Raw genomic sequence first — 25,563 nt, 5'->3', positions numbered from 1 at the left:
GAGTCTTTGTATCTAAAGTGGGTTGCTTGTAGACAGCAGATAGGTATAGCATGTTTTTAAATACACTCTGCCAACTTTTTTAATTGGAGAATTTAATTCATTTACATTTAAAGTAATTACTGATAAGGTAGTATCTCTGCCACTTAGCTATTTTTTCTGTATTATCTTTTAGCATTTTTTGTTCCTCAATTCTTCTATTGTTGCCCTTTATTTGGGTGATTTTTGTACCATTTGAATTCTTTTCTTTCCTTTTCTGTAAATTTTTCAGTTAGTTTCTAGTGGTTACCTTGAAGGTTACAATTAACACCTTAAACTTATAACAACCTAGTTTGAATAATACTAACTTAGTTTCACTACTACACAGTCTGTTCCTTTGTTATTTTCAAAGATTAAATATTTAAACATTGTATGCCCATTAATAGATTTATAATGATAGTTTTTACATTTGTCTTTTAAATCACACAGACAAAAAACAAATAAAAGGAGTTAAAAGCCAAAAGTACAAAAATGCTGGCTTTTATATTTGCTGATATATTTACATTTGCCAGTGTTTTTAATTTCTTCTTATGGCTTTGAGTTATTGCTCAATGTCTTCTCATTTCAGCCTGAAGGACTCCTTTTAGCATTTCTTGTAGGGCTGGTCTACTAGTAATGCACCACAAGCTTCTGTTTATATGAACATATCTTAATTTCTCCCTCATTCTTGAAGGATAGTTTTGTCTATACAAAATTTTTGGTTGCCAGTTTTTTTCTTTTCTTTCAGGACTTTAAATATGCTATCCCACTGCCTTCTGACCTCAATGATTTCTGGTGAGAAGTCAGCTGTTGTTCTTATTGAGGGTCCCTTGTACACCAATAGTCACTTCTCATTTGCTGCTTTCAAGGTTGTCTTTGGATTTTGATAATTTTACTATGATGTGTCTTAATTTCTTTGAGATTATCCTGTTAAAAGTTTGTTGAGATTCTTGGATGTGTATATTCATATCTTTCATCAGTTTGGTAAGTTTTTGGCCATTATCTTCAAATATTTTTTCAGCCCCTTTCTTCTGTGACTCCTATTACATGTACATCGGGACACTTGATGATGTCCCTGAGGTTCCTTTAACTCCATTCATTTTATTCATTCTTTATTCTTTCTGCTCCTTAGAGTGGATAATTTTGATTACCTGTAACTCAAGTTTGCTGTCCCTTTCTTTTCTATGCTGAAATCTGCTGAGCAACTTGGTTGAATTTTTTATTTTAGTTATTGCACTTTCCAGCTCCAGAATTTCTCTTTATAATTTCTATCACTTTATTAATGTTCTTATTTTGTTCATAAACCATTGTTGTAATTTCCTTTAGTTCTTTGTCCATGGTTTCCTTTACCTCCCTGAGCATATTTAGGATAGTTGAGTTAACATGTTTGACAAGTAATTTCAATTTCTGGGCTTCTTCAGGGATGGCTGATATAAAATTTTTTTCTTGTTAATGAGCCAGTTTCCTGTTTCATTGTATGCTCTGTAATTTTTTTGTTGAGAACTGGACATTATGAGTATTATAATGTATCAACTATGGAAATTATAGTCTCTCATTCTTCAGAAATTGGTGACTTTTTTTGTTGAAGGCTGCAGCCATCCATTTTGGACTTTTCCAAACTATTTTTGCAAGTACTTTATTTCTTGTATGTGGTTACTGGGGTTTCTGTTTTGTTACCTCCGTGATCTGGCCATCACCTAGCAATGATTTCCTTAAATGTCTGAAACATTTAAGGAAATGCTCAAAAATGGGATGGGGAAGGTGTTTCTTTTCTTTAAATTATCCAGTCATTGACATTGGGGAAAACCACTGCAGCCTGAGTGACCCAAACCCAAGGCAAACATCTGCTGGTTTCACAAAGATCTGTCTCATGACCAAAATGTACCACTGAAAAATTTTGGAGGATGAAGCACCTTGGCACCAACCACCTGCTTCAAGAATGTGTCTCTCTTCCAACAGTCATGGCACAGCTGAGGAATGGGGGATGTTAACTGGTTTGTATATGTTGTTCTCTTACCATATAAGAGCAGCCACTCCCTTCATCAAGCTCTTTCCAGGTTGTTGTAATTGTCCAATTAGGTTCGAGAATTCTGAAATAGTTGATTCTGCTAGTTTTTTCTCCCCAGTTTTTACTGGTTGTTTTAGTGATGGAACAAACCCCTGGAGCTTCCTACTTCATTTTGCATGACATCACCCTCTTATCATTTTGCTTTTAACTAACATTTTCATTATATTGGAGGCAGGACTTTAGAGAGCATAGTTAGTTCTTTTTTATTACTATCTCCAGTCTAACAATCTCTTTTAATTGGAGTGTTTAAAACATTTACATGTAATGTTGATGTTTGTATTCAGCTGTATTTGATTTGTTTACCTCCTGTTTCTTCTTTCCTGTCTTCTAAGTTTTCAGTATTTTTGAGTATCCAAGTTTAATGCATCTATTGGATTATTTTACTATATATCTTATATGGTTTAATTAGGTACTCTAAAGATTATAATGTACATACAATTTTTTCAGTTAATGAGTACTGAAATTTTACTACTTCAAGTGAAATGTATATGTCTACTACCATATTGATACATTCTTCCTCCCTCCTTTAAGTTCTAGTTAGATATATATCACATTTACCTACACTGAAAACCCACCAGACAATATTTTTACCTTCAACTCTTATACCCATTTTAAAGAATATAGGAAGAGAAAAATAGTCTATTCACACAGATAATTACCATTGTTGTTGTACTTGCTTCATTCCTGAAGTCCCAAGTTTCTCTCTGATATCATCTTTCTTCTGCCTGAAGAACTTCCTTTGGTATTTCTTTCAGAACAGTTCTGCTGAGAATAAATTCTTAGTTTCCTTTCTTTTGAGAATGTTTTTATTTCACCTTCATTCCTGAAGGATATTTTTGCTGGACATAGAATTCTGGTTTGACAGTTGTTTTCTTTCACACTTAAAAAAAAATCTTGTTCCACTGCCTGCTGGTTTTCTTAGTTTCTAAAGAGATATCTGATCATTTGAATCATTGTACCCTTATGTGTAATGTGTTGTTTTTCTCTGGCTACTTTCAAGATTTTTTGTCTTTGATTTTCACTTAATTTGTGTGGGTGTGAATTTCTTGAGTATATCCTATTGGACTTTACTGGACTTTTGGAAACTATTTCTCTCACTAAATTTATGGAGTTTTCAACAATTATTCCTTAAGATATACTCTTTATCCTCTGCTTCTAAGATTCCAGTGACACAAATTTAGACCTGTTGTCTCTGGTCACTGAGGCTCTATTCACTTTTCACTTTTCTGTTTCTTCTCAGACAGGATAATTTCTATTGATCTTTTTTAATAGTCACTATTTCCCTCATCATCTCCATTCTGTTATTGAGGCCATCCAGTGAATTTTTTATTTTGGTTACTGTATATCTCACATCTAAAATTTCCATTTGTTTCTGTTTTTATAACTTCTATTTCTCTGCTGACACTTTCCATTTCTCCATTCATTTCAAAAGTTTTTGCCTTTACTTCATGGCAGTAATCTTATCTAAAGTTTTTGGTAATTCCAACATCTGGGTAACCTAAGACTTAGCATTTGTTGATTTTCTTCTCCTTTGGTAATAATTTTCCTGGCTCTTGAGATATTGAGTAATTTGGGATTGTAAACTGAAAATTTTGACTATTATAAGGCCCTAGGTCTTGTAAAAATCTTATGGAGAATGTTGGTATTTTTTCAGCAGGCAAATCACTTAGTTAGGCTTAAGCTTCAAATTTCAACCTACCTTCTGTGGGCTGCAATTCTATTTTCCAATATTTTTCAGTGCTACTCAGATCTGTCCTGCAGGTACACCACAAAGGTACCAGGTGGGACCCTTGCTCTGTTCTTTTCATTGTTCAGTTCTCAAAGCCTTTGGTATGCTGTTTGGGATCAGAATCATCCATGTGCAGCTCAGGGGTGATCCCAGAGGTTATCACACATATTATCTTTTTCTTGAGCTTCCTTCTCTCCACAATCTCTGTGATACATTTCCGTTACCCCAAACCCAGTCATCCTAGACTGCTAGCTAGGAACCTGAGACTGTAGTTTTCTCTTCTGCCATATACTTCCAAGACTTGATTTGGGTCAAGGGTGTGATGTTAGAGAGAGAAAAAAAGCAATGGCAATCTGCTCCCTATATTATTTGGCTTCAGTTCCTCTGGTCAGAGGATTAATTTTTCTGAAAGTTTTAGGTGCCCTCTCAGGATTGCAGTTTGGGGATTGGGGCTTGCCTGGGGGCTGGGCAGGAGACAAAGGAAAAACAAAAAAAGCCTAAGGGATTTCTCCCATTCTTTATACCATAGGAACTACTGTGATGTGCAGTTCTAGAATTCAGGCTTTCATCTAAGGACAGAAAATACAGGAGGTGAAAAGCTCAGGAAACTCACCACTGACTCAGTTGTATTTTTTTTAGTTCTGGTTTGCTTCTTCAATCTGTCTATTATTAACTTTCAGAGACCTCAAATAGCCACTCTATGAATTCTGTCCAGGGTTTTTAGTTGCATTAGTGGGAGAGATAAGGTGTGCTTACTCCAACTTAACCAAGTGTAGAAAAACCAATTTATTATTTTAAAGGAAATTTCCATCTTTGGCAGTTACTGAATGCAAATACTTTTTGTTCCACTGATATTTAGCTTCAAAGAACAAATCTGTTTTCATAAAAATGTAGATCCACGGTGTGCTGGTTTGAATGTATTGTGTCCCCCAAATGCCATTATCTTTGTGGTCTTGTGGGACAGACGTTTTGGTGCTGGTTAGATTTGCTTGGAATGTGCCCCACCCAGCTGTGGGTGGTGACTTTGGTGGGATACTCCCATTGAGATGTGACCCCACCCATTCAGGGTGGGCCTTGATCAGTGGAGCCATATAAAACATGCTGACTCAAAAAGACAGAGCGGAGTGCAGCTGTGAGTAACCTTTTGAAGAGGAGCAAGCTTGCTAGAGAGGAATGTCCTGGGAGAAAGCCATTTTGAAACCAGAACTTTGGAGCAGACGCCAGCCACGTGCCTTCCCAGCTAACAGAGGTTTTCCGGACGCCATTGGCCATCCTCCGGTGAAGGTACCCGATTGCTGATGTGTTACCTTGGACGTTTTGTGGCCTTAAGACTGTAACTGTGTAGTGAAATAAACCCCCTTTTTATAAAAGCCAGTCCATCTCTGGTGTTTTGCATTCTGCAGCATTAGCAAACTCAGACACACGGTAAATTAGTGAAGTGATAAAAAATTCTATGAAAGAGTAATTCATGTCAAATAGAAAAAGTTCTTCCTCTAGGCACTGTGATTGATGCTAATTATTTCTGTGGTCAATAATCCCAGTAATTTACTGGGGAATAAAATATACAGTAGACAAAAGAGGTTATAGAAAGACGTTCCCGAATGAAATGCTAATTTTATTTCTGGACTTATTTGCTTCCTTCAGAGCATTTCTCCCATTCAATTTTTTATTTAGCTATTAAATCTTTTAAATCCTGAGATAAAATCCCTTTGAATAGGAACCTTGTGTTCCTTATTCACTTTTAGAGGCCTGGCACATGGTAGGTGCTCAATATATGTTCATCACATGGATGAATCTAGATAATGTTTTTATTCCCAAGTTTATAAAAAAGAAAAGTACCAATATCATATGTAGTTTTTCATCTGGGAGTTTTTTAAAGCCATTAATAATAAAATAAGGACCACCAACTAATGTAAGGATTATTTTTAAGAAAACCCAGTGTTTCTGGAAATTATATCAAAGGAAGACTATTATGTATTTGGGCTTAGAAACTTCAGCTTGCAAAAGATGGTAGGCTTTATTTTTCTGCTATGTGAAAAGTGGAGGATGTTGAGAAAGAAGCACTTTTGTAATGGTGGAAAGAGAACCTCCAAAAATAGTCTCCTCCTTTTTTCAGAACTCTGGGTATTAACTAAATGCTTGCAACATTCCAAGGGAAGTTTATTTTTTTTTTTTTAAATGCTGAATCTCAGTGAGAACAGCAAACTTGGTGGCATTTTAACCTGTCCTTATTACAACCTGGTTTCACGATAGCCCTGAAAAAAACACCCACACAATAGCTGTGAAAAAGAACCAGCAGTGTAGTAGCCACTTAAGGGGCAGAACAGATTTAAAAGCCCCATCCCCATCCTACTTGACAAATCCCTCAGTTCCTTGAAAAACTCAGGCCTTGTCTTTATTTGACCAAACTCAGAGTTGACTTATGCAACCAGTCCTATCATAAAACAATTAGTAGCAATTGGCTGAGACTGCATTACCACTTGGAGCTAAGAAGATGGTAAAGGAAAAAACCTAAAAGGAAAAGCTTGGGAATGACATGACCACAGAAGGCTTTGAAAAGCTCCAACACATTCTTGGAAATCTAGAAAGCCACATGCATATGTAATGCTATGGGCATGCCCAAGGCTTTAAACATACCCAGGAAATACCTGAACAGGCCTCAAACTCTCATTTCTGGCTAACCTTGAGGCTCTGTGTAAACAGGAATTGTAGGCTAAGACATAGTTGTAAACTGTTGGAACATTCAAATCATTTTCCAACATGTACAGAGATTATCTTGGCAAAGGCAATGAGGCTTTTTTGCTGCTAAATATTTTAGGAAATCTCAACTATTAGCTGACCACTAAGCTAACCAAGCAAAGATGTCAGTGGTTGCACAAGACAAAGAATACAGACTTTAAAGAATTAATCCAGGAAAGTCACTAAACAAATAGCAACAAAAACAACAAACACTGGACAGGGGAGGGAGAATCTGATTTCAAGAATAGCCATATTTTACTATTTAAAATGCCCAATTTTCAACAACAAAAAAATTGAGACATGCAAAGAAACAACAGAGTATTGGTCCATATATGAAAAAAGCAGTTAATAGAAACTGTCCCCGAGACACTGGAATTACTAGAAAAAGACTTCTAATAAGCTATAGTAAATATATTCAAAGAAATAAAAGAAGCAATTTTAAATGAACTAAAGGGAAGTATGAGAACAATGTCTCACCAAATAGAGAGTATTAAGAGGTAGAATTAGGTTAAAAAAAAAAAAAAAGGAGCAAATAGAAATTCTGATGTTGAAAGTAAAAATAACTGAAATGAAAAACTCACTGGAGGGGATCAACAGTCTATTTGAACTGGCAAAAGAATCAACCAATTTGAGGGCTATCAACTGAGATTTTCCAGTCTGCAGAACAGAAAGACACAGACAGGTTGAAAATAAAAGGATGGAAAATGATATGCCATAGAAACAACAACCAAAAGAGAGCTGGAGTAGCTATACTAATATCAGCCAAAGTAGACTTTAGAACAAAAATTGTTACTAGAGATAAACAAGGTCATTTTATAATGAAGTTGTTGATACATCAGGAAGGGATAACAAAAGTACATGAAGAAAAAATTGACAGAAATGAAGGAAAAACAGACAATTCAACAATGTTTTGGAGACTTTAATACTCTACTTTCAATAATGGATACAGGAACTAGCCAGATAATCAACAAGGAAACAGAAGACATGAACACTATAAGCCTACTATAGCCAACAGACATCTATAGAACACTCCACTCAACAGCAGAATACATATTCTACTTAAGTACATGTGGAATATTCTTCAAGATAGACCATGTATTAGGCTACCAAGAAAGAGCATCAATAAATTTTAAAAGATTGAAATCAAGCAATTAAATTATCTGGCCACAATGGAATGAAATTAGAAATAACAGAAGTTAATTTGCAAAATTCACAAATACGTGGGAATTAAACAAGATGCTCCTAAATAACTATTGAGTGAAAGAAGAAATTACAAGAGAAATTAGAAAGTGAATAAAAACAAAAACATAACATACCAAAAATTATGGGCTGCAACTAAAACAGTACTTTAGAGGAAAAGTTATAGCCATTAATACCTATGTTAAAAAAGAACAATCTCACATTCATAACCTAAACCTCTCCCTTTAAAGAACTAGAAAAAGATGAGCAAAATTAACACAAAGACAGCAGAAGGAAGGATTGTGTAGAGAAGAAATAAATGAAAGAAAATTTTAAAAATTAGAGAATCAACAAAACCAAAAGTTGGTTCTCTGAAAAAATCAATAAAATTGACAAACCTTTAGCTAGACTAACAGAGAAAAAGAAAGAAGATGTAAATAAAATAAAAAAATGAGAGGGGGGCATTACTACTGATCCCAAACAAATAAAAAGGATAAGAGGATACTATGAACAACTGTATGTTAACAAAATAGACAACCTAGAAGAAATGGACAAATTCCCAGGACCACATGAATAAACTTAACTGACTCTAGAAGAAATAGAAGATCTCAATTAAAAGTAAAGAGATTGAATCAGCTATCAAAAACCCCAAAGGCAGGCCCAGGACCACATGGCTTCACAAGTGAATTCTACCAAACATTTCAAGAAGAATTAATACCAGTCCTGCTTATGTCCTTCAAAAAGCTAAAGAGAAGGGAACATTACTTATTTTATTCTGAGGCCATCATCACCCTAATACCAAAGTCAGATAAAGATACTACAAGAAAACTACAGACCACTCTATCAGTATAGATGTAAAAATCATCAACAATATATAGTAAATTGAATCCAACAGCACATTAAAAGAATTACACACCAGTGGAAGAAGATGGCAACACAGAGAGGAGTGGAAGCTAGTTAGCCCCCTTGGAACAACTAATAAACAACCAGGAACAACTAGTAAATAATCTGGAATAACTACTGGGGGACAAACGTAACTGTCCACGCATCATACACCAACCTGGATTGGGAGGAATGCCCCAGATTGCAGCATAAAATCTGTCAGTAAAAACTGCAGACCCACGCCGAGAACCCTTCCCCGCCATGGCAGCCCAAACCGCAAAGGCTCACTGTGCTAGAGAGCAGCACACTCTGAACAAGTGAATATACCTCAGCACAGCTACAACTGGGGTTTTAATTGGCAAATGTAGACTGCTCAATACAAGCTTTGAATCCTCAACAAGCAGACGCTTTTGGTGATGACTGATCTGGGAGAGCTGGAGGACCTCTCTGGGAGGGAGGGGGAGCCCAGAAGACCAGGTGCTATCTCAGGCCAATAGGTGACACTGAGGCGGGGCTGTGGACTGGCCCTAAAGAGGGGCTTTCTGTCCGTTTTTTGGCTCAATTGAGAAAGCCTCAGCCATTTACAGTTCCCAGCACTCTGACCCAGAGACTTGAACAGATATTTGCACACTGATGTCCATAGGGGCATTATTACAACTGCCAAAAGATGAAGCAAACCAAGTGCCTATCAACTGATGAATGGATAAATAAAATGTGGTATTTATTTATGTACAATGGAATATTATTCAGCATTAAAAAGAATTTCTGATTCATGCGACAACATGGATGATCCTTGAAAATGTCATTTTGAGTGAAATAAGCCAGACACAAAGGACAAATATTGTATGACCTCACTGATATGATATAATTAGAATAAGTAAATTCAGAGTCAGAATCTAGAATATAGGTTATCAGGGGCTGGACTGAGGGTAGGAAATGGGGGTTATTGCTTAAATTGTACAGAATTTGTGTTTGTATTGATTGTAAAGTTTTGGGAATAGATGATGGTGATGGTAGAAGAACACTGTGAATGTAACAGCACTGAATTATATATGTGAATGTACTCAAAATGTGAAATTTTAGGTTGCGAATTAAAAAAGAGAAAACATAGGACTGTACAACACAGTGAACCCTATTACAAATGATGGGCTATAGTTAATAGTAAAATAATAAAAATGTTCTTTCATGAATTATAACAAATGTAACACACTACTGCAAAGTGTTCATAATGGGGGGGGCTATATTGGAATTCTGTATTTTCTGCATGATTTTTCTGTACACCTAAAACTTCTCTAAAATTTTTCTTTTAAAAAAGAGAACTACACACCATGAACTAGGGGGACTTATCCCTCAAATGCAAGGTTATTCAACCAATCAATGTTAAGGCACTATATTAATAGAATAAAGGAGAAAACCCATACGGTCAATTCAACAGGTGCAAAAAGGATCATATGACAAAATCCAATATCCCTTCTTTGTAAAAACAGTCAACAGAATAGGAATAAATTAGAAATTCCTCAACTTGATAAAGGCCATCTGCAAAAAAACCCATAGCTAACATCATAGTAGTGAAAGACTGGATGCTTTCCCCCCTAAGTTCAGGACAAAACAAGGATGTCCACTCTTGCCACTTCTATTCTACATTGTACTGGAAGTTTTAGCCAGGACTATTAAGCAAGAAAAAGAAATAAAAGCATCCAGGTCGGAAAGGAAGAAGAAAAACTATCTCTTTTTACAGATGACATGAACTTGTATCAAAAAAATCCTAAGGAATACACAAAACTAGGTTGCAGAATTCAAGATCAATATACAAAAATAACCGTGTTTCTATACACTAGCAATGATCTGAAAATGAAATTAAAATTTATTTTAGAATAGCATTGATGAGACTAAAGTATTTAGGAACGAATTTAACAAAAGTGCAAGACTTGTACACTAAAAACTATGGAACATCACTGGAAAAAATTAAAGACCTTAATAAACAGAAAGACATTCTATTTTCATGGGTTGGAAGAGTTCATATTGTTAAGATGGCAAATACTCCCCAACATAATCCCTATCAAAATCTCAGTGCCTATTTTTGCAGAAACTGACAAGCTAATCCTAAAATTCAAGCTAATTCTAAAATTCAAGCTAATCCTAAAATTCATATGGAAATACAAAGGACTTGGAACAAGGGACTCAGAAAGTAATCTTGAAGATCAAAGTTGGAGGTAGTAAGTAATTTACTACATCTGGAATTTAATGACATTTGTTTTAAATTACCTCTTTCCCCCTTCCATCTAGATAAACTCAAAAGAGAAATCTAATTCTTGCAAACCTAAAATCTCAAATTTAAATTCTACTAAAAGGTTAACCCTCAATTTTCTGTTTGTGACATCTACAGAGTTCTACAAAAGAGACGAAGAGAGAGACATTTTCATTAAGAACAACATTTTGAGCAAACTGTACTGGTTTATTTACAACTGTAATTTATAAACAGTAACACAAACATCTTTACATTAATATTATGAAAAAAGTCCCATGGCTGAAATGGGCCAAAAAATCAGACCTCAGGACATTTCTAAAAGAAGTGCCAGAAAAGGAAAAAATACAATTAAACAATTGTAAGGGGGGAGTTATAAATATCAAGTATTTGTTTGCATCAGCTGAAACTTCATGCAAGTGTCTTCAACCACTCAATTAAATTGTTTTTATTTAGATATTAGAATAAAATTCCTTGAATTGTTGCCTTTTTTTATTCACTTGATTTCCATTAAGTAAATTAAAATAACTAGCTATTTGCAGGGTACAGCTAAATATTTCTCCTATCAACCCTTAAGAGATAATCCATTACATTTTAAGACATGGCAGATATGTCTTAGATTTACTACTTCCAAACCTGACTTTACAAAAAGTCATTCCATGGCCCCAAATGCATTTTTCTCACCAAATGGGTCAAATATGGACCTCAGTAAATTAAATTGAGAAAGCTGCAAAATAAAGCCAACTATTTCTGTTTCATCATATTGAGAGAAAAATATTTTGAAACCACTGCAACTTTAATAAGAGAAGACAAAACTAAAAGAAGAAAAATTCCAGAAAGTGATGATAAAAACAATTGTAGTTTATGTAGCTCTCTGATTATTTGGCTTTTAAGTGGATGTTAGTGTGGTCACAGAACATAATCTCAATGAGGATAAATCAACGTTTATGTTCAACACTTGTTTTGAAAGACCAATGACATTTTAACAGATAAAATTCTGTCCCCCAAATGTTAACTTTAATCTTAACATGCCTACTTACTTATCATAATGCTGTTAAATGCTCTTTAGGAATCATTAGGATGAAGGTTAGTATAGTTTATCTGAAGCTTTAAGTGCCCAAATTATTACCTAATAGTGCAAAGGTGATTTAGAAAATGATGTTTCAAATTTCCCTAGCTGGACTGCATTCCTCAGTCGGCTGGAAACTTCATCCATTTTATTAAAAAAGTTCACTCTTTATGATAAATAGAAACAGCGAGGTAATTATTAACTTATGTAAATACTTTTTAGTTTCTGGTGTTGCTCAGTGGATAAAACCAAATGTAGCAATAAGGGCTGTGGTCCTCTTCATCTAATTCTATCTCTAATTTTCAGTGAAGACATTGCAAATATTTGTAAGTATGGCTGTTTTTAAACCCAAAAGTGATGTATGTTCCCTTAAAACAGCTCCTCAAAATAGAACTGCATTCTGCACCCCTAGTCCTTGAGAGCACAGGGTCAGTGACTTCAAAGTCATTTAATAACTAACTTGTATAATAAATCATTTTAGAAAAGCAAAAATGCAAAAGAAAATTAAAATTTTTTTAACTGTTCAGAGGTTGATTATAATAATTTACACTTCCTTAGAACTGCTATTTAAGCACCTCCAAAAGCAAAGGAAAGGTCTCCGATTAGTATTCAGTCAGGAAAATATGTCCGTGTTTCTCTTGGTTGCCTTAATTTCTTTTAAAATAATTTTCTTTTATATTAACTTTCCAAAGCATCCAAAACTTTCATAATCTGTTGCTTTATGGCTTTGGTAGCATCTCCTGCATTTGGAATCAAATACCTATGGAAAAAAATACATATATTAATACAGCATTTTGAAAGTAATATCAATTCCTTATAAAACTCCTGGTAATCAAAATTCACAGAGGTTATTTTTTTTTTAAGAGGAAAACGGAGCAGAATAAGAATTTCCTATTCAGATCACTAAGGATCAATCTTTCATTTTAATTAAAAATGTTTATTATTGATATTAAGCTTGAAGTTCAAGAGACAAAACAAAATTACCCAAACAGCACATACTCTTCCAGTCTCACAAGTGGACTTTGGTTTTAGTAATAAACTGTAAGACTCCCAGTGAGCTTTTTTTTTTTTTTTTTTTTTTTATATTTTAAAATATGTTTATTTTTTATTATATACTTCCCATGGAACATGTCAAGAAAGAAATTGTAATAATTTCAAAATGCAACCCCTGGACTCAATAAATATCTTTAATAATCACACCCAATCGATATCCAGAAATGTATAGACACTAATTCAACTAACAAATAAAAAAAGTAAAATAACTCTGTAAACTACAAAGCTCGGTTAGGAACATGCATGATTGGGTACATATCACTTTGCTACCGTAAGTGTTTTTAAATGCAATTTATATTTGTTTCAATCACATATACATCCACTGCAGAAGTTAAATTAGACAGCTGATGCTAAAAATGTGAAACTATGATCTTTGATATCTTAAAAGAAAATTCAGTTTAATACAAAGAAATTAAAGAAGTAAATTTCAGGATACTTGATCAGAAGCTTTAAAGGTCTGCTGTACTACTTTGGTGTATACAAAGGTTCAAGTAAGGCTAAGAAAGAAGAGTGTTTCCTTTTCCCACGGAAGACATGATCCAAGAAGTGGGTGAAACAGGCATTCTACAGAAAAGAGCCAGTCATTAGGATGTTACAAATAAAGGACTCCTTAGATTAGCAACTAATCAAGTTTAAAAAGCCTTCGCCAATGTTACAAAAACATATTTAGAGCAATATTTATGAACATAAGCATAATAGTTTTTTCCTGCTTTCTATAAACAATCATCTTTGAAATGCTAAGTGGGTTCCAATTTGTGGTTCTCTGGTGTGAAAAGTAAGAAGTTGCAGGTCTTCACAGGGTGATCTACTGATTCACTTTCTCAAAGTATTCTTTGGAAGCGGTCGGATTTGGCTTGATTGTAGGAGAATCTGGTGTCCAGTTTGCCGGGCAGACTTCTCCATGGGTCTCCACAAACTGGAATGCCTTCACCAAGCGGAGGGTCTCTTCCACGCTTCGGCCCACTGGGAGATCACTGACACTCAAATGCTTGATGACTCCATTGGGGTCAATTATGAAGAGACCTCTTAGTGCAAGCCCAGCACCTTCTAAGAGCACACCATAGTCTCGGGATATTTGTTTAGTTAAATCTGACAAGAGTGCGATGTTCATGTGGCCCAATCCGCCGTTCTTCCTTGGTGTATTTATCCAGGCAAGATGGCTAAAGTGGGAATCCACCGAAACAGCGACAACTTCACAGTTCACATCATGAAATTCATTGGCTTTGTCACTAAAAGCAACAATTTCTGTAGGACACACAAAGGTGAAATCCAAAGGATAGAAGAAAAGCACCAAATATTTCCCTTTAAAGTCATCAAGGCTTAGTTCTTTGAACTCTCCGTTGACAACAGCTGTACTCTTAAAATAGGGCGCATGCTGGGTGACAGCAGGAACGCAGTTTGAGGAACTGGTGCTGAAGGCAAATTTTGCTTGTCCATAACCAGACCACACTACGTTTGCCAAGCACTTTCTTCCAAAAACAGCAGGTCTAAGGGTGGCAGCGGCTGAAACGCCCCAAGGAACAGCGCTCACATGTCGGGTAACCGAAGCCCGGAGCAACCTTCCCGCAGCAGCAGCCATCTTCCACGCACGCAGCGGACAGAGCAGCAGAGCCCAGTGAGCTTTAAATACTTCATCTCAGATACTGAATTTACTTCATAAGTATTTCAAATTGTTCATATTTTCTATTTTTATTTATAACCATGTCTTAGCATACAGTTATTAAATAAAACTCCCTATGTTGATGAAATACACCAGAAAGTACTTGAACAAGCAGTTAATTTACCTCTTTGAATGCCCTCATAGTTTTTAAAACAATTACATATATTGACACCTAGATTAAAGCCCTACTTAGAAAGATGACACTGTTCTACTTTGTTGCCAATTTTATATGAAATGGTTAAGAAATTCAGGAACAGTGAATGACAGCATTTTCCATGAGTAATTTCTCAAAAAATCATGCAACTGTATGTTCCAGGCATTTCTACAACCCACCTCCTTACATGGCTCACATACAATCTCCATAGATACATCCTAAAGTGACAGCTCCAGCCTAGTTTTTCTCCCTTGAGCTCAAAACCTTTACGTATTCAACTGGCCTGCAGGACATAACTTCTTAGTAGCCTTAAACTGAACACTCCCAAAATTCAACTACTCAACTTACCTTCCTGGGTTCCCCAACCCAGTGACTGATACTGCTCTTTATCCAAATACCCAAGTCAGAAACCTGGCAAGCAATTTGATTACCCCTTTCCTTTCTCACCCACCTTTATCTCATCTATCTTATATCAATTCTACCTATTCACTGTCTTTCAAATGCAAACATTTTTCCATTTCTATTGTTAAAGCATCCCCTAAAGTATCTATCTGTGCCTGGTCTTGCTCTCCTCCAATCCATCTTCCTCAGGCAGCTGGGGTGATCTTTCTAAATTGCATATCTGATCAAATCACTTCCTGTTAAGTCTCTCAAACCTTCAGAATAAAATACGAACTGATGAGTTGGGCATACAAGGACATTTATCTTCCTGTTTTGCCCTTCCTCTAATCCAAGATACCTAATCTACAGCAATACTGAATTGCTTTTTCTTCAGAATTCAGCTTAGAAGTCAACTAAAGGGAAGCTTTACCTGATCGTCAAGGCAGAAGAGATGCCCTCCTATGTACTCCTCATAATTTATCTCCATATACTCAAAAATATATTGTGAAAGAAAGAAAACCTAGATTTAAAAGCAATGAGATTTTTCACGTAGTGTAGCACTAAAACTCTTTGAACCATTATTAAATAAATATAAATAATGGCTAAATAATAAAACATAAGATAAATACATATAGTATTCTGTTGCCTGGTACAAATATAACTTAAAACAGCTGCAAAGTTATAGTCTATAGTCAGATGGTATTTAATCTCAAAGACAATGAGAATTCTGATACTTATTGGTTTGACTTTGAGCAAATAATTTTTTCCTTAAGTCACAGATTCTTATATACAAAATAGGTATAGTTATCAGAATTTTACAGAGGGGCTATGCACATTAAATAAAATAATGTTACATGGTCTGAAATATGAAAAAGGACTAACTATATATGAATTATTACAAAATATCAACATATAGACTAAATATCTATTTTCATTTCCAGGAGCATAAAAATACATACATACATACATATATACACACAAATACACATATATGTATTTAACATTTTCTATAAAACCTAACAAAAAGTTCTGTAATAATCATATGTAAGTGTTACAAGGAGTACAGAGAATTGCAAGTATCTAAGAATAAGGGGCAGAGGGGACTGGCTAATTTATCTTCAACTATAATAACTATCTTCCAGAACTCCGGACTAAAAAAAAAAGTGCTGATCTATACATAATAACCTTTAATTTCTTTAGCAAAAGTTATGGAAAAGCTTTAAAACAATTTTCAATTACTACCATACATGGGAGAGTCATTACTCAAATGTCCTTTGAGTAGGAATAATTTATAAGTAGATGTTAAAATCTTTGTACCCTCTGACCTACTGAGTCTCCATCTATCAATTCTATGAATTTATGCTGGAAAGATAAATTGGACAAGTGTGCAAATATGGACTAAAAGGCCCATGGACATGACTCCCAGGAATAAGCCTGGCCCCGGCAGTGAGGGATTAAGCATGCCTACTTTACCAAAAGGGGGAAAAAGAAAGGTAACAAAATAAGATTACAGTGGCTAAGAGATCTCAAATAGAGTTGAGAGGCTATCCTGGAGGTTTCTCTTATGCAAGCTCCAGCTAGATATCCCAAATGGTCACAGTATGCCATGTCCTTACCAAAAGTAGTCCCGAAATACCTGGGTTCCTATCTGAGATTCTATAAAACTTTCACTCACTAAGTTTTCTCTCTCAGAAACTTAAATCCACCTGAGTGTTTCTATGCCAAACAGTCCTAAAGCCCAGAGACAACAGCCTTTTCAGGAACAACAATTGCAGCCCCCTTCCCCATATTGTTGGCACCCCGTTTCAGTATGAACAAGTTAGGGTGTTCACTGCCTAGGCACCCCTGAAGATGGAGAAAGAGATTGAGAGGAAGGGGTAGCAACAAACAAAATAAGATTTAACAAAGGTCTATGAATACTCAAATTTTATATAAATATATATATTTTAGATGTTAGGGAGTTAGAATAGCTGGAAGGAGGTAAATGACATGGTGGAATTGTAACCTATAACATCCTTTGAAATGTTCTCTATAGCTACTCATTGAACTGTGCTTTGAAAGTCTTCACTTTTCTGTATATACCCTATATTGCATAATAAGAAAAGAACTGAAACTGTGGAACTATAACCATAACAATTTTTGAAATTATCTATATAACTGCTTGTTGAGCTGTACATCAAAAGTTAACACCTTTCTGTATGCATATTTTACAGTAATGGAAATAGCTGAAGTTGTGGCACCATGACCCATGACATTCTTTGAAATTTGCTAACTACTTTTTAAATCGTACTTTTAAAGTTATCACTGTTATGTATATATATGTCAAAGTTCACAATAAAAAAACTGCATTAAAAAAAAAGGCCCATGAAAAAGTTTTGATAATAGTGAAAAACTGGAAGCTACATAAATGCATTATCAACAGAGGACTGGTTAAATCAGAATATCTCTTATGAATTTATACTTATAAATTATATAAAAGTTATGAATTTCTATTTATTAAAATGGTAATAAACTCATACTATATTAATAAGCTTTTTTAAATCAGGATACAAAAAGTCCTGAAACACATTTACCTTGTTTTGAATATATGTAAACATATGCATAGAAAGATATCTGAATAGAGATTCACCAAAGTGTTAAAAGGGTAGGGTTTGGGTGACATCTTTATATTTCTCTTTATTATTTGAATATTTTCACAACGTTTAGATGTTATTATTATAACATAAATTAAAGCAATTAAAAATATTTCTTTTAATGAAGTATATGTAACAGTATAGATTTCATCATTTCTGATGCCTAATTGTCAGTGCAAGGTAAAAGAGAGTTGAATTAATTTTCCACTCTAATTGAAGGTGATTATTTTAAATCTTTGAAGTGCTCAGACATATCTTAACCTATTTACAAGCACTCCTGGAAATAATAAAAGTTCTAGGAATAATAAGAACTGTAATCCGAAGTTTTATGAGGAGAACCACCTAAAATAACGTGAGGTAGAATGAACCACAGATTAGGAGGAGGCTTAGAGTCCTGTCTTTATCACAAGCTAAGTATGAAGGTCTGGGAAGTCATTCAACCTCTCTGGGCTTCACATTTTGATCTATGAGGTAAAAGACAGTTTAGTATTGAGAACAGTGTGGTCTGTGGCCCTCGTGCCAGTCTTGAGTATTTGTTACTAGTTCACAATGAGAAAAGGAGGAGCTCTGACAGACTGTACACTATTTAGTTCCCTGACCATTTTTAAAAGGAAGATATTTTGATGGAGAGGAAAAACAAAAACTATTAACTTACGTTCTGAGACAAACTTCTTACCTCATTTCAAACCAGCATGTAATGCAGCACTGGTGTATATAATTCTTAAGGACCATTCTGTCAAAAAGTTTTATGACATGGTACCTACAAAATCATTTACTAATGGCTAAACCACATATGACTAAGGATTTGGAAGGGAAACATAGCAAGGACTATTAATAAAAGTGTTTCAAGTATCCTATTTCACCATCTATTCCCCAAAATAGAGAAACAAACTTTAAAAATGAACTGCAGTAAATCAGATAATATGATACCCTAAGAAAATTTTACCTTTCAATTGCCAAGATTTCTATTCCTGAAGCATTGCTGTTTCCATACTTGAAGGTAATTAACTCAGGATGTTTTTTTTTGGACGTAATTTTAACTACAGAATTTAGTGCTTGTCGAGACTGTATATAAGCCAATCCTTTCCGTGAAAGAATCTCCCTTAAACAGTACATATGTGTTGCAGTAACCAACAGATGACTTGAGAAAAAGAAAAAGAAATAGCATTAACAAAACAAGAATTTTAAAGAATGCAATTCAAAACAGCTGTTGCTTCTTTAGGATCAATTATAAAAAGTGTTCCACTCTAGATGAAATTGCTTTTGAATTTTAAAAATATAAGCAGAGTATCATCTATAATCAAACATGCTACATAATAAAAGCTTTTAATTTTCCTTTATTATAGGTAAAAATGTTTATTAACAAAGATAATTCTGAAATTGTTTAAAAGCAAAGTTAAAATATTTTGTAATAAAAAGTTCAATACATTATAGAAACCATTAGAATAAAATAGACTTTGGTTGAAGTGGAATATACCACCGTTGAGACACAATAGTACTGTCTATAGTTAAAAATATAATAAAATACAATACTTAATATATTTGGTAGGTTGTTATAAAAACACCACAAAAAAACAGAACTAAATGAAAATGATTAAAGTTATATAAAATAATAGAAACACTACGATGTTACATTCTTATTCCACACTTCACATCCTATACCTAATGTCAAAAATCAACAGGCAACAGCTGGGCTTCCTGACATATTTTATACTATTCTATAACTGGATCCTGAAGGCAAAATGGGCATAGAATTAATTATTAACACCTCAACTCACTTTTAAGATAATGATAATATTGTATTCAGCTCACTTTTAATATAATGATAAAATTCTTACATTTTTATGTAACATTTTAAAACAAATATCAGACAAGTCCAGAATATGGGACATTTTGCAGGACAAATGACCTGATTCAAAAGATTCATTCATTGTGAAGAAAAAAGGGGGGCAGGGGGAGTCATAAGCTTGGTGAGACTGAAGATAACAGGTAAACATGTGAAACTGGATAGGATCTCGGATGAGGAAGAAAAAACAAAGGCTATAAAGAACATTTGGGGACACTGATAAATATAAGTGTGGTCTATAGGTTGGATAATATTAATTTTTTTTAGGTATGGTAATAGTATTGGGGTTATATAGAAGAATGCTCTTATTCTTTGAAGATTTATGCTGAAGCAGTTAGCTATGAAGTGTCATATCTGTAACCTTCTGAATAGTCTGACAAAAGGGAAATATATGTGTGTGTCTTTATGTGTGTGTATATATATACAGAGAGAGAGAGAGAATTGGGGTGGATGTGAAAAGCTGTTAACAGCTTGTGACTCTAGAAGAGGTTTATAAAGGTGTTCAATGTACTGTTTCTCCGACTTTTTGGTGGGTTTTAAATTTTTCAAAACAAAATATACATAAGAAATATTAAAAAAAAAAAAAAACAGGACATACCAGTGGATAGAAGGAAATCATAACATATTGTACTTGGATGAATAAAAGTTCTCCTGTAGTTGAGTTTTGTATTAATAACTTTCCCAAATTCAATTTTACGTATAAAAAACACTTTTAAAAGTACCTAGGTCTATAGCTACTCATTAAATTGTACTTTGAAAGCTATCACCTTTCTATATTTGTTATATTTCACAATAAGGAAATAACTGAAATTGTGGAACTGTAACCCATAACATTCTTTGAAATTTGCTCTGTAACTACTTGTTAAACCGTACTCTGAAAGTTATCACTGTTCTGTATATATGTTGTAATTCACAATAAAAAATGTATTTAAAAAAAAGTACCTAGGAAACATGTGTCCACTTTCTTTCACTTCTTTACAAGGAAAATGATGCTTTATGTCTGGCTTGTTTATCCATGTCTGAATATTTACAACTTCTTTTCTATCATCATCTGACATTGAAGAACTGTCAATTTCATCTATAAAGAATTTAAAGTGTTAGAATTTAAAGTGTTTAAAGTGTTATATTATTACCAACTTTAAAAATGATGCACTTCTCAACAACCAGAAAAAAAATCAGTATTTAAATGAGTTGAAAAACAACAACCAATTCTATCCCTGCTAAGAATATTTCCTTATGCCACTGATACTAATACAGAAATACTACTATGAAACATCATTATATATAGGAATAATATACTTTTTAAAGATTAAATTATTTGGGGAATCTCAACTTTTTTGATATAGATAACGTAACTATGATTTGTGACTAGTCTGTACAGATATTGCTGACTCATCCAATAATGACCACCTATCTTGAGAGTAAAGATGGCAAAATTCTTTTTCTATTGCTGGTTTCTGACTTCAAGGTAAAATAACAATAAAATCAATCCTGGGATTAAAAAATCTATTTAGGTTTTCCTCTTGAGAGAAATATAAAACATTCTAATTTATTTATTTTTTTCTAATTTGAGAAGGGAATTACGGTGCTAGGGTTAATAATAATAATAATTAATAAAAATGTTATATTCATAAGATAGAGAAATATAGAACAGGAAAGTATACAGACAAATAGAAAATACACAACATATATTACTAAGTAGAAAAGCAAGGTAAAGTTTGGGAGATTTTTTCTCATTTTGTACATTTATATACTGTTTGATTTGTTTCTAAATCAATATATAATTTAGTCAACATTAATTATGATTACTGAATCAGGGTAATCTGGACAGTAGGATTATAAACCAAAGTATTTTTAAAAATATAAAGACAACCACTTAGAAGACAAATTCTCCTGGCACAGTATCCCCATCTTGTGGCTCTTTAGGATATTGCCTCAAGCTTCAAAAGCTCCTTTCAGATATTTCAATTTGGGAATTCCCAGGACTTCAGCCTCACAACTCATTCCCCAAGGTGGGTGGATCAAGGGAATTTAAATCTAATCCCATGGCTATATGTACTATTTCTACAGTGATAACTAAATTATCACCAGCTCAGACCTCTCTTCTCAGCTGAAGATCCCTATAACTAACTGCCTAGTCAACATTTCTGCTTAGATTTCTAGTTGGGCATCACAACCTTAAGCTGTCTAAAACCAAATCCTTAATAGCAAACCACAGACTCTCCAATTCTCCTACACAGAATTGTGCTGTATATTTTCTTAAAGCAGTTGTTAGGGTAGTCCCAGAATGATCTCTAATCACTCATAGTTAATGAGGAAAGCAGCCTGTAGATAAATGTATTACTACACCTGTGTCGTATTCTTCCTCATCCCCAATGCTGAAAACAGGCTTCACACCACGATAAGGCTTGCCCACTCTGTCACTACTGCTCACATGCCTAAATTCAAAGAATTTTAGGTGAGGAAATCATCACTTAAGTTATCAAAGATTTTTACCAAGCATCTACTTGAATATTGAAACAAAATGCACATATTCTTTGCCCTCCACTTTCCACCTAGTTTTAGGGTAGCTGTGTTAAGGAAATTGAAAGAAGATAAGGAAATCGAAAGAAGATAAGGAAATCATGTTAGCAAAGGGGCATAAGGACTAGATCAGCTGAAAGCTCTCAAGTCTGTAAACATTACATTTTAAACAATTTCATTACTCATAGTAAAGCCAATGCTTAGATCTGTGTGACCTTAAGGAAGTTACTTAATCTCTCTGTGCCTGTTTCCTCATCTGTAAAATAGGGATAGCAACAGTATCTACCACCCCCTCAAGGCGACTGGGAAATTATATCAGTTTTTATTTGTAAAGCTCTTAGAATCATGCCTTGCATACAACATAAATGCTAGATAAAACAGACTATGGAAACAAACATCAAATTTCAGATGGGATCCTTAAGGTTTCTAATATAGGTGCGTCTTACAGTTTTTCCTATTTTTTTAAATTACTGTACTTTTGTTCTAGTGAAAACAAAGATTGTGCCTTTTTTGCATAAATATAAACAAACTGAAAATTAATCTGCCCTTCTTTTTTTGAGTGCATAAACAAGAAAATTCAAATTTGATTAGTTGTACAGAAGTGTGACCTCTTTTTTAATAGCAGTGTATACCTGATTATTTTCCAGGTAACCCCAAATAAACCAAGAAGTAATATTAAAACTTTTCAATGAAATACTACGTTTCTGGGCAAGCAGCACTCTGTTATTTGGAGGATAAGATTCAGTTAAGATTATCTACTATGAAAGAAGTCTCTAGCTTTTTCCTTTGTCATATATGAAGATACTCAGAATCTTCTATTTTCAAGTGATATTTCTGTGGGAAAAAAACCAAGTTACATGCCTTTAGTTTGTCTTAGAATTCATTTTTTTCCCAGAAAATAAAGATCAAATCTATATTTTAAATAATCTTTAATATGTACATATAAATAAAAATTTTATAATGATTTAATTTTGTCAAATCTTTATAATGATTTATAAAGACTTAATTTTACTTCTCCCCACACACCAATCCTCAACAGAAACCCAACAAGGGTTTAGTATGTAACAGATACTCTTTAATTTAAGAATCACAAGTTAGGTTAACTAACACAAAGCTTAAAGTTGGATTAAGTTAAAAATCATAAAATCATTTGATTTTATGTTAAAATATACCTTTAATATAAAATTGTCCTGTAAATATAAACTATGTACACTGGAGTGAGGCAGAAAATGAAGCAAATAACTCAAACACCTTTGAAATTCAGATCCAGCTTTCTTAGAAAAGGCAAAGTCAAAGATTACAGCTTTATCTAAAAATGATTTAGTGCCATCTAGATTATAGAATTCTATATGAGGTAAAATTATTGGTTCTTTCCTGATATTAAAGCATAATGAAACTGCTATAATATAAGAAGTAAACAGGGTGGTCAAATAAGTGCTTACATTAAAAGTAAGTAGGAGTATAGAGACAATCCAAGCAAGTTATTCATTATTGATCTGGATTTATAATAGAATGCAAAGTTTTTATAAACAAGAATACTAAAGATTACTGAGATAGTTCTTAAAAGACTGGCTAAATATCAGTGAAATTCAATGGCTGGACTTTTTTTTTTTAAAAGCAGGATTATCAACACGTTTTAATCAAAGCCAATAACACATGTATTTACCAAATAGTTTCACCAGATTTTAATTTGATTTACTGAGCACAGAAAGAAACCAACTCATTCTAACTTTCTGCTAAATTCAATTTTCTTGTCTCTGGACAAGAAAAGATAACTTCAATTAAAAAACTTTAATTTGGGAGAAAATTTGAGAGTTAAATAAAATTAGACTAATTCAACGGTCCTATAACAAGAAAAAGTAGAAAGATGATTCACAGATCATTATTTTAAAATAAGCAACTTTCTTTACAACACTCTTAGGTAAAATTATAATAGAAGCCCTGTAGTTGGCATTGTGCAGAATCAATTACAGTAAATAAAAACTCTTAGGTAAATAATGAGAGTAAATTATCATTTTTAAAAAATCATACTTCTAGTCACAAAAAATATTTAAATGATCTGAGAAAAAGCTGGCTCCATTATTCCAAAGTTTAACTTACAAAGTGTGATTAGAATTTCCTTTTAAATGTTCACAGGCATTACTATACTTGATATTCTAGTTTAAAGTTCAGAAAAATTCTACGAGTACAAAAATATAAAGCCATATAGAACTATTACAAGTTAGTAAAATTCTTTTTCTCATCCTAATGAAGATCCAGTTGATTTTTATACTCCAAACTTAAGGAATCTTTGTGTCTTTTAATGGTTGGCACTCCAAACCTTAATGTCTTATTGGGATCAGAGAAGAGATGGATTATACATTAAGAAGTCTACCATGACTTAATTTCTTTCAAGGAAAACCAAAGGTAGAATCCTAGAAGTGTGGTTCGTTCAAACTGATCTTTATACGCTTAACTCACCAATATAAATACATATATCTTATTAAGAAAATTTTTAAAATATTATAAATTGACACAAGGCACGTAAATTAAAAATTATGAACCCTGAACTATGCCTATTTTTAGGTGCATAATTTTCTCTACTGTTAGGGGCAGGAGATGGAAGTAAATGATTTCCAAAGCTAAGACCCTGCCAACGCAGAGACTATGTATTTTCTTTATCTTTCCTAAGAATAAAAACTGCAGGCTTCATGACATTCTTGGGTTTGAATGAAGTTGATTTTTATGAGAAACGGGAGATATAAAGAGGCATGCAAGAAAAACAAATTTAAATGATCAAGCAAGAAACAAAAGGAAAAACAGATCAAATATCAGCATGACACACTCCTAAAAGCAGAAGGAGAAAATTTTATCATCTGAAATAGCTGCATGAAATTTTAGCCAAGTCAGCATAAGGCTCACACACAGCATAAAGCATGCTAAAGAAAAAGGATGGTTCACTAAAGCTGCTCCACTCATTGGCTTACCGCTCTGTACATGTTCTGTCTGGCCAAGGAAGATTGAAAGACATTCTAAAGCAAATCAAGGTAGAGGACAGAACAAAATGATTACAAAAAATGAAAAGAGCTTTGTAATAAAAATATAGCATATTCAGTTTTTCTAACCCAAAGTGTACATTATAAAGAAAATGTTTTAATTCATCCCAACTACAAAGAAAAATGAAGAAAAAAAGCAAGTTTCAAGTAATTCTTTATCAAAGACAATACAGAGTTTTCACCAGAATCATTTTAAAACAAAATGAACATATTTTAAAATAAAAATTTACATGTGCATGTTACAAAAAGTAGCAATAATCATATTCTCATTAAGAATGCACTAATAACTAAAAGTAGAAGGATTAGGCTTTTTGAGCAAACAAATCTTTCAGGCTTTCAATATTATTTACTG

The 25,563-nt window shown here is 33.7% G+C and overlaps 2 protein-coding genes across 4 annotated transcripts in view; both read right to left on the bottom strand.

Moving 5' to 3' along the window:
* Positions 1 to 11,046: 11,046 nt before the first annotated feature.
* TBC1D23 (TBC1 domain family member 23) overlaps positions 11,047 to 25,563 on the bottom strand; it is a 100,578-nt gene continuing 86,061 nt past the window's right edge. For 2 of the 3 annotated variants that reach the window (XM_037834471.1, XM_037834453.1), the window contains 5 exons: positions 25,143 to 25,187; positions 22,003 to 22,091; positions 20,596 to 20,731; positions 18,754 to 18,948; positions 11,047 to 12,686 (listed from right to left, as the gene is read on the bottom strand). In XM_037834471.1, the coding sequence (XP_037690399.1) occupies positions 12,605 to 12,686; positions 18,754 to 18,948; positions 20,596 to 20,731; positions 22,003 to 22,091; positions 25,143 to 25,187 (547 nt within the window). In that variant the 3' untranslated portion in view covers positions 11,047 to 12,604. The remainder of the gene's footprint in view (positions 12,687 to 18,753; positions 18,949 to 20,595; positions 20,732 to 22,002; positions 22,092 to 25,142; positions 25,188 to 25,563) is intronic. The other variant, XM_037834461.1, reaches the window with a different exon arrangement.
* LOC119532251 (thioredoxin-dependent peroxide reductase, mitochondrial-like) lies at positions 12,979 to 16,764 on the bottom strand. Its single transcript, XM_037834485.1, has one exon. It carries the CDS (start codon positions 14,556 to 14,558, stop codon positions 13,785 to 13,787), a length of 774 nt encoding a protein of 257 aa, XP_037690413.1. The 5' UTR covers positions 14,559 to 16,764; the 3' UTR covers positions 12,979 to 13,784.

This window comes from Choloepus didactylus, chromosome 1, assembly GCF_015220235.1.
Source record: "Choloepus didactylus isolate mChoDid1 chromosome 1, mChoDid1.pri, whole genome shotgun sequence".
Taxonomy (NCBI): Eukaryota; Metazoa; Chordata; class Mammalia; order Pilosa; family Megalonychidae; genus Choloepus; species Choloepus didactylus.
Note: the sequence above shows the minus strand (reverse complement) of the source record. Positions and strands in the feature narration are given on the sequence as shown.

Bases quoted from the DNA above. Each gene is read 5' to 3' on its own strand.
- LOC119532251 (XM_037834485.1), bottom strand. From the start codon at position 14,558: ATGGCTGCTGCTGCGGGAAGGTTGCTCCGGGCTTCGGTTACCCGACAT.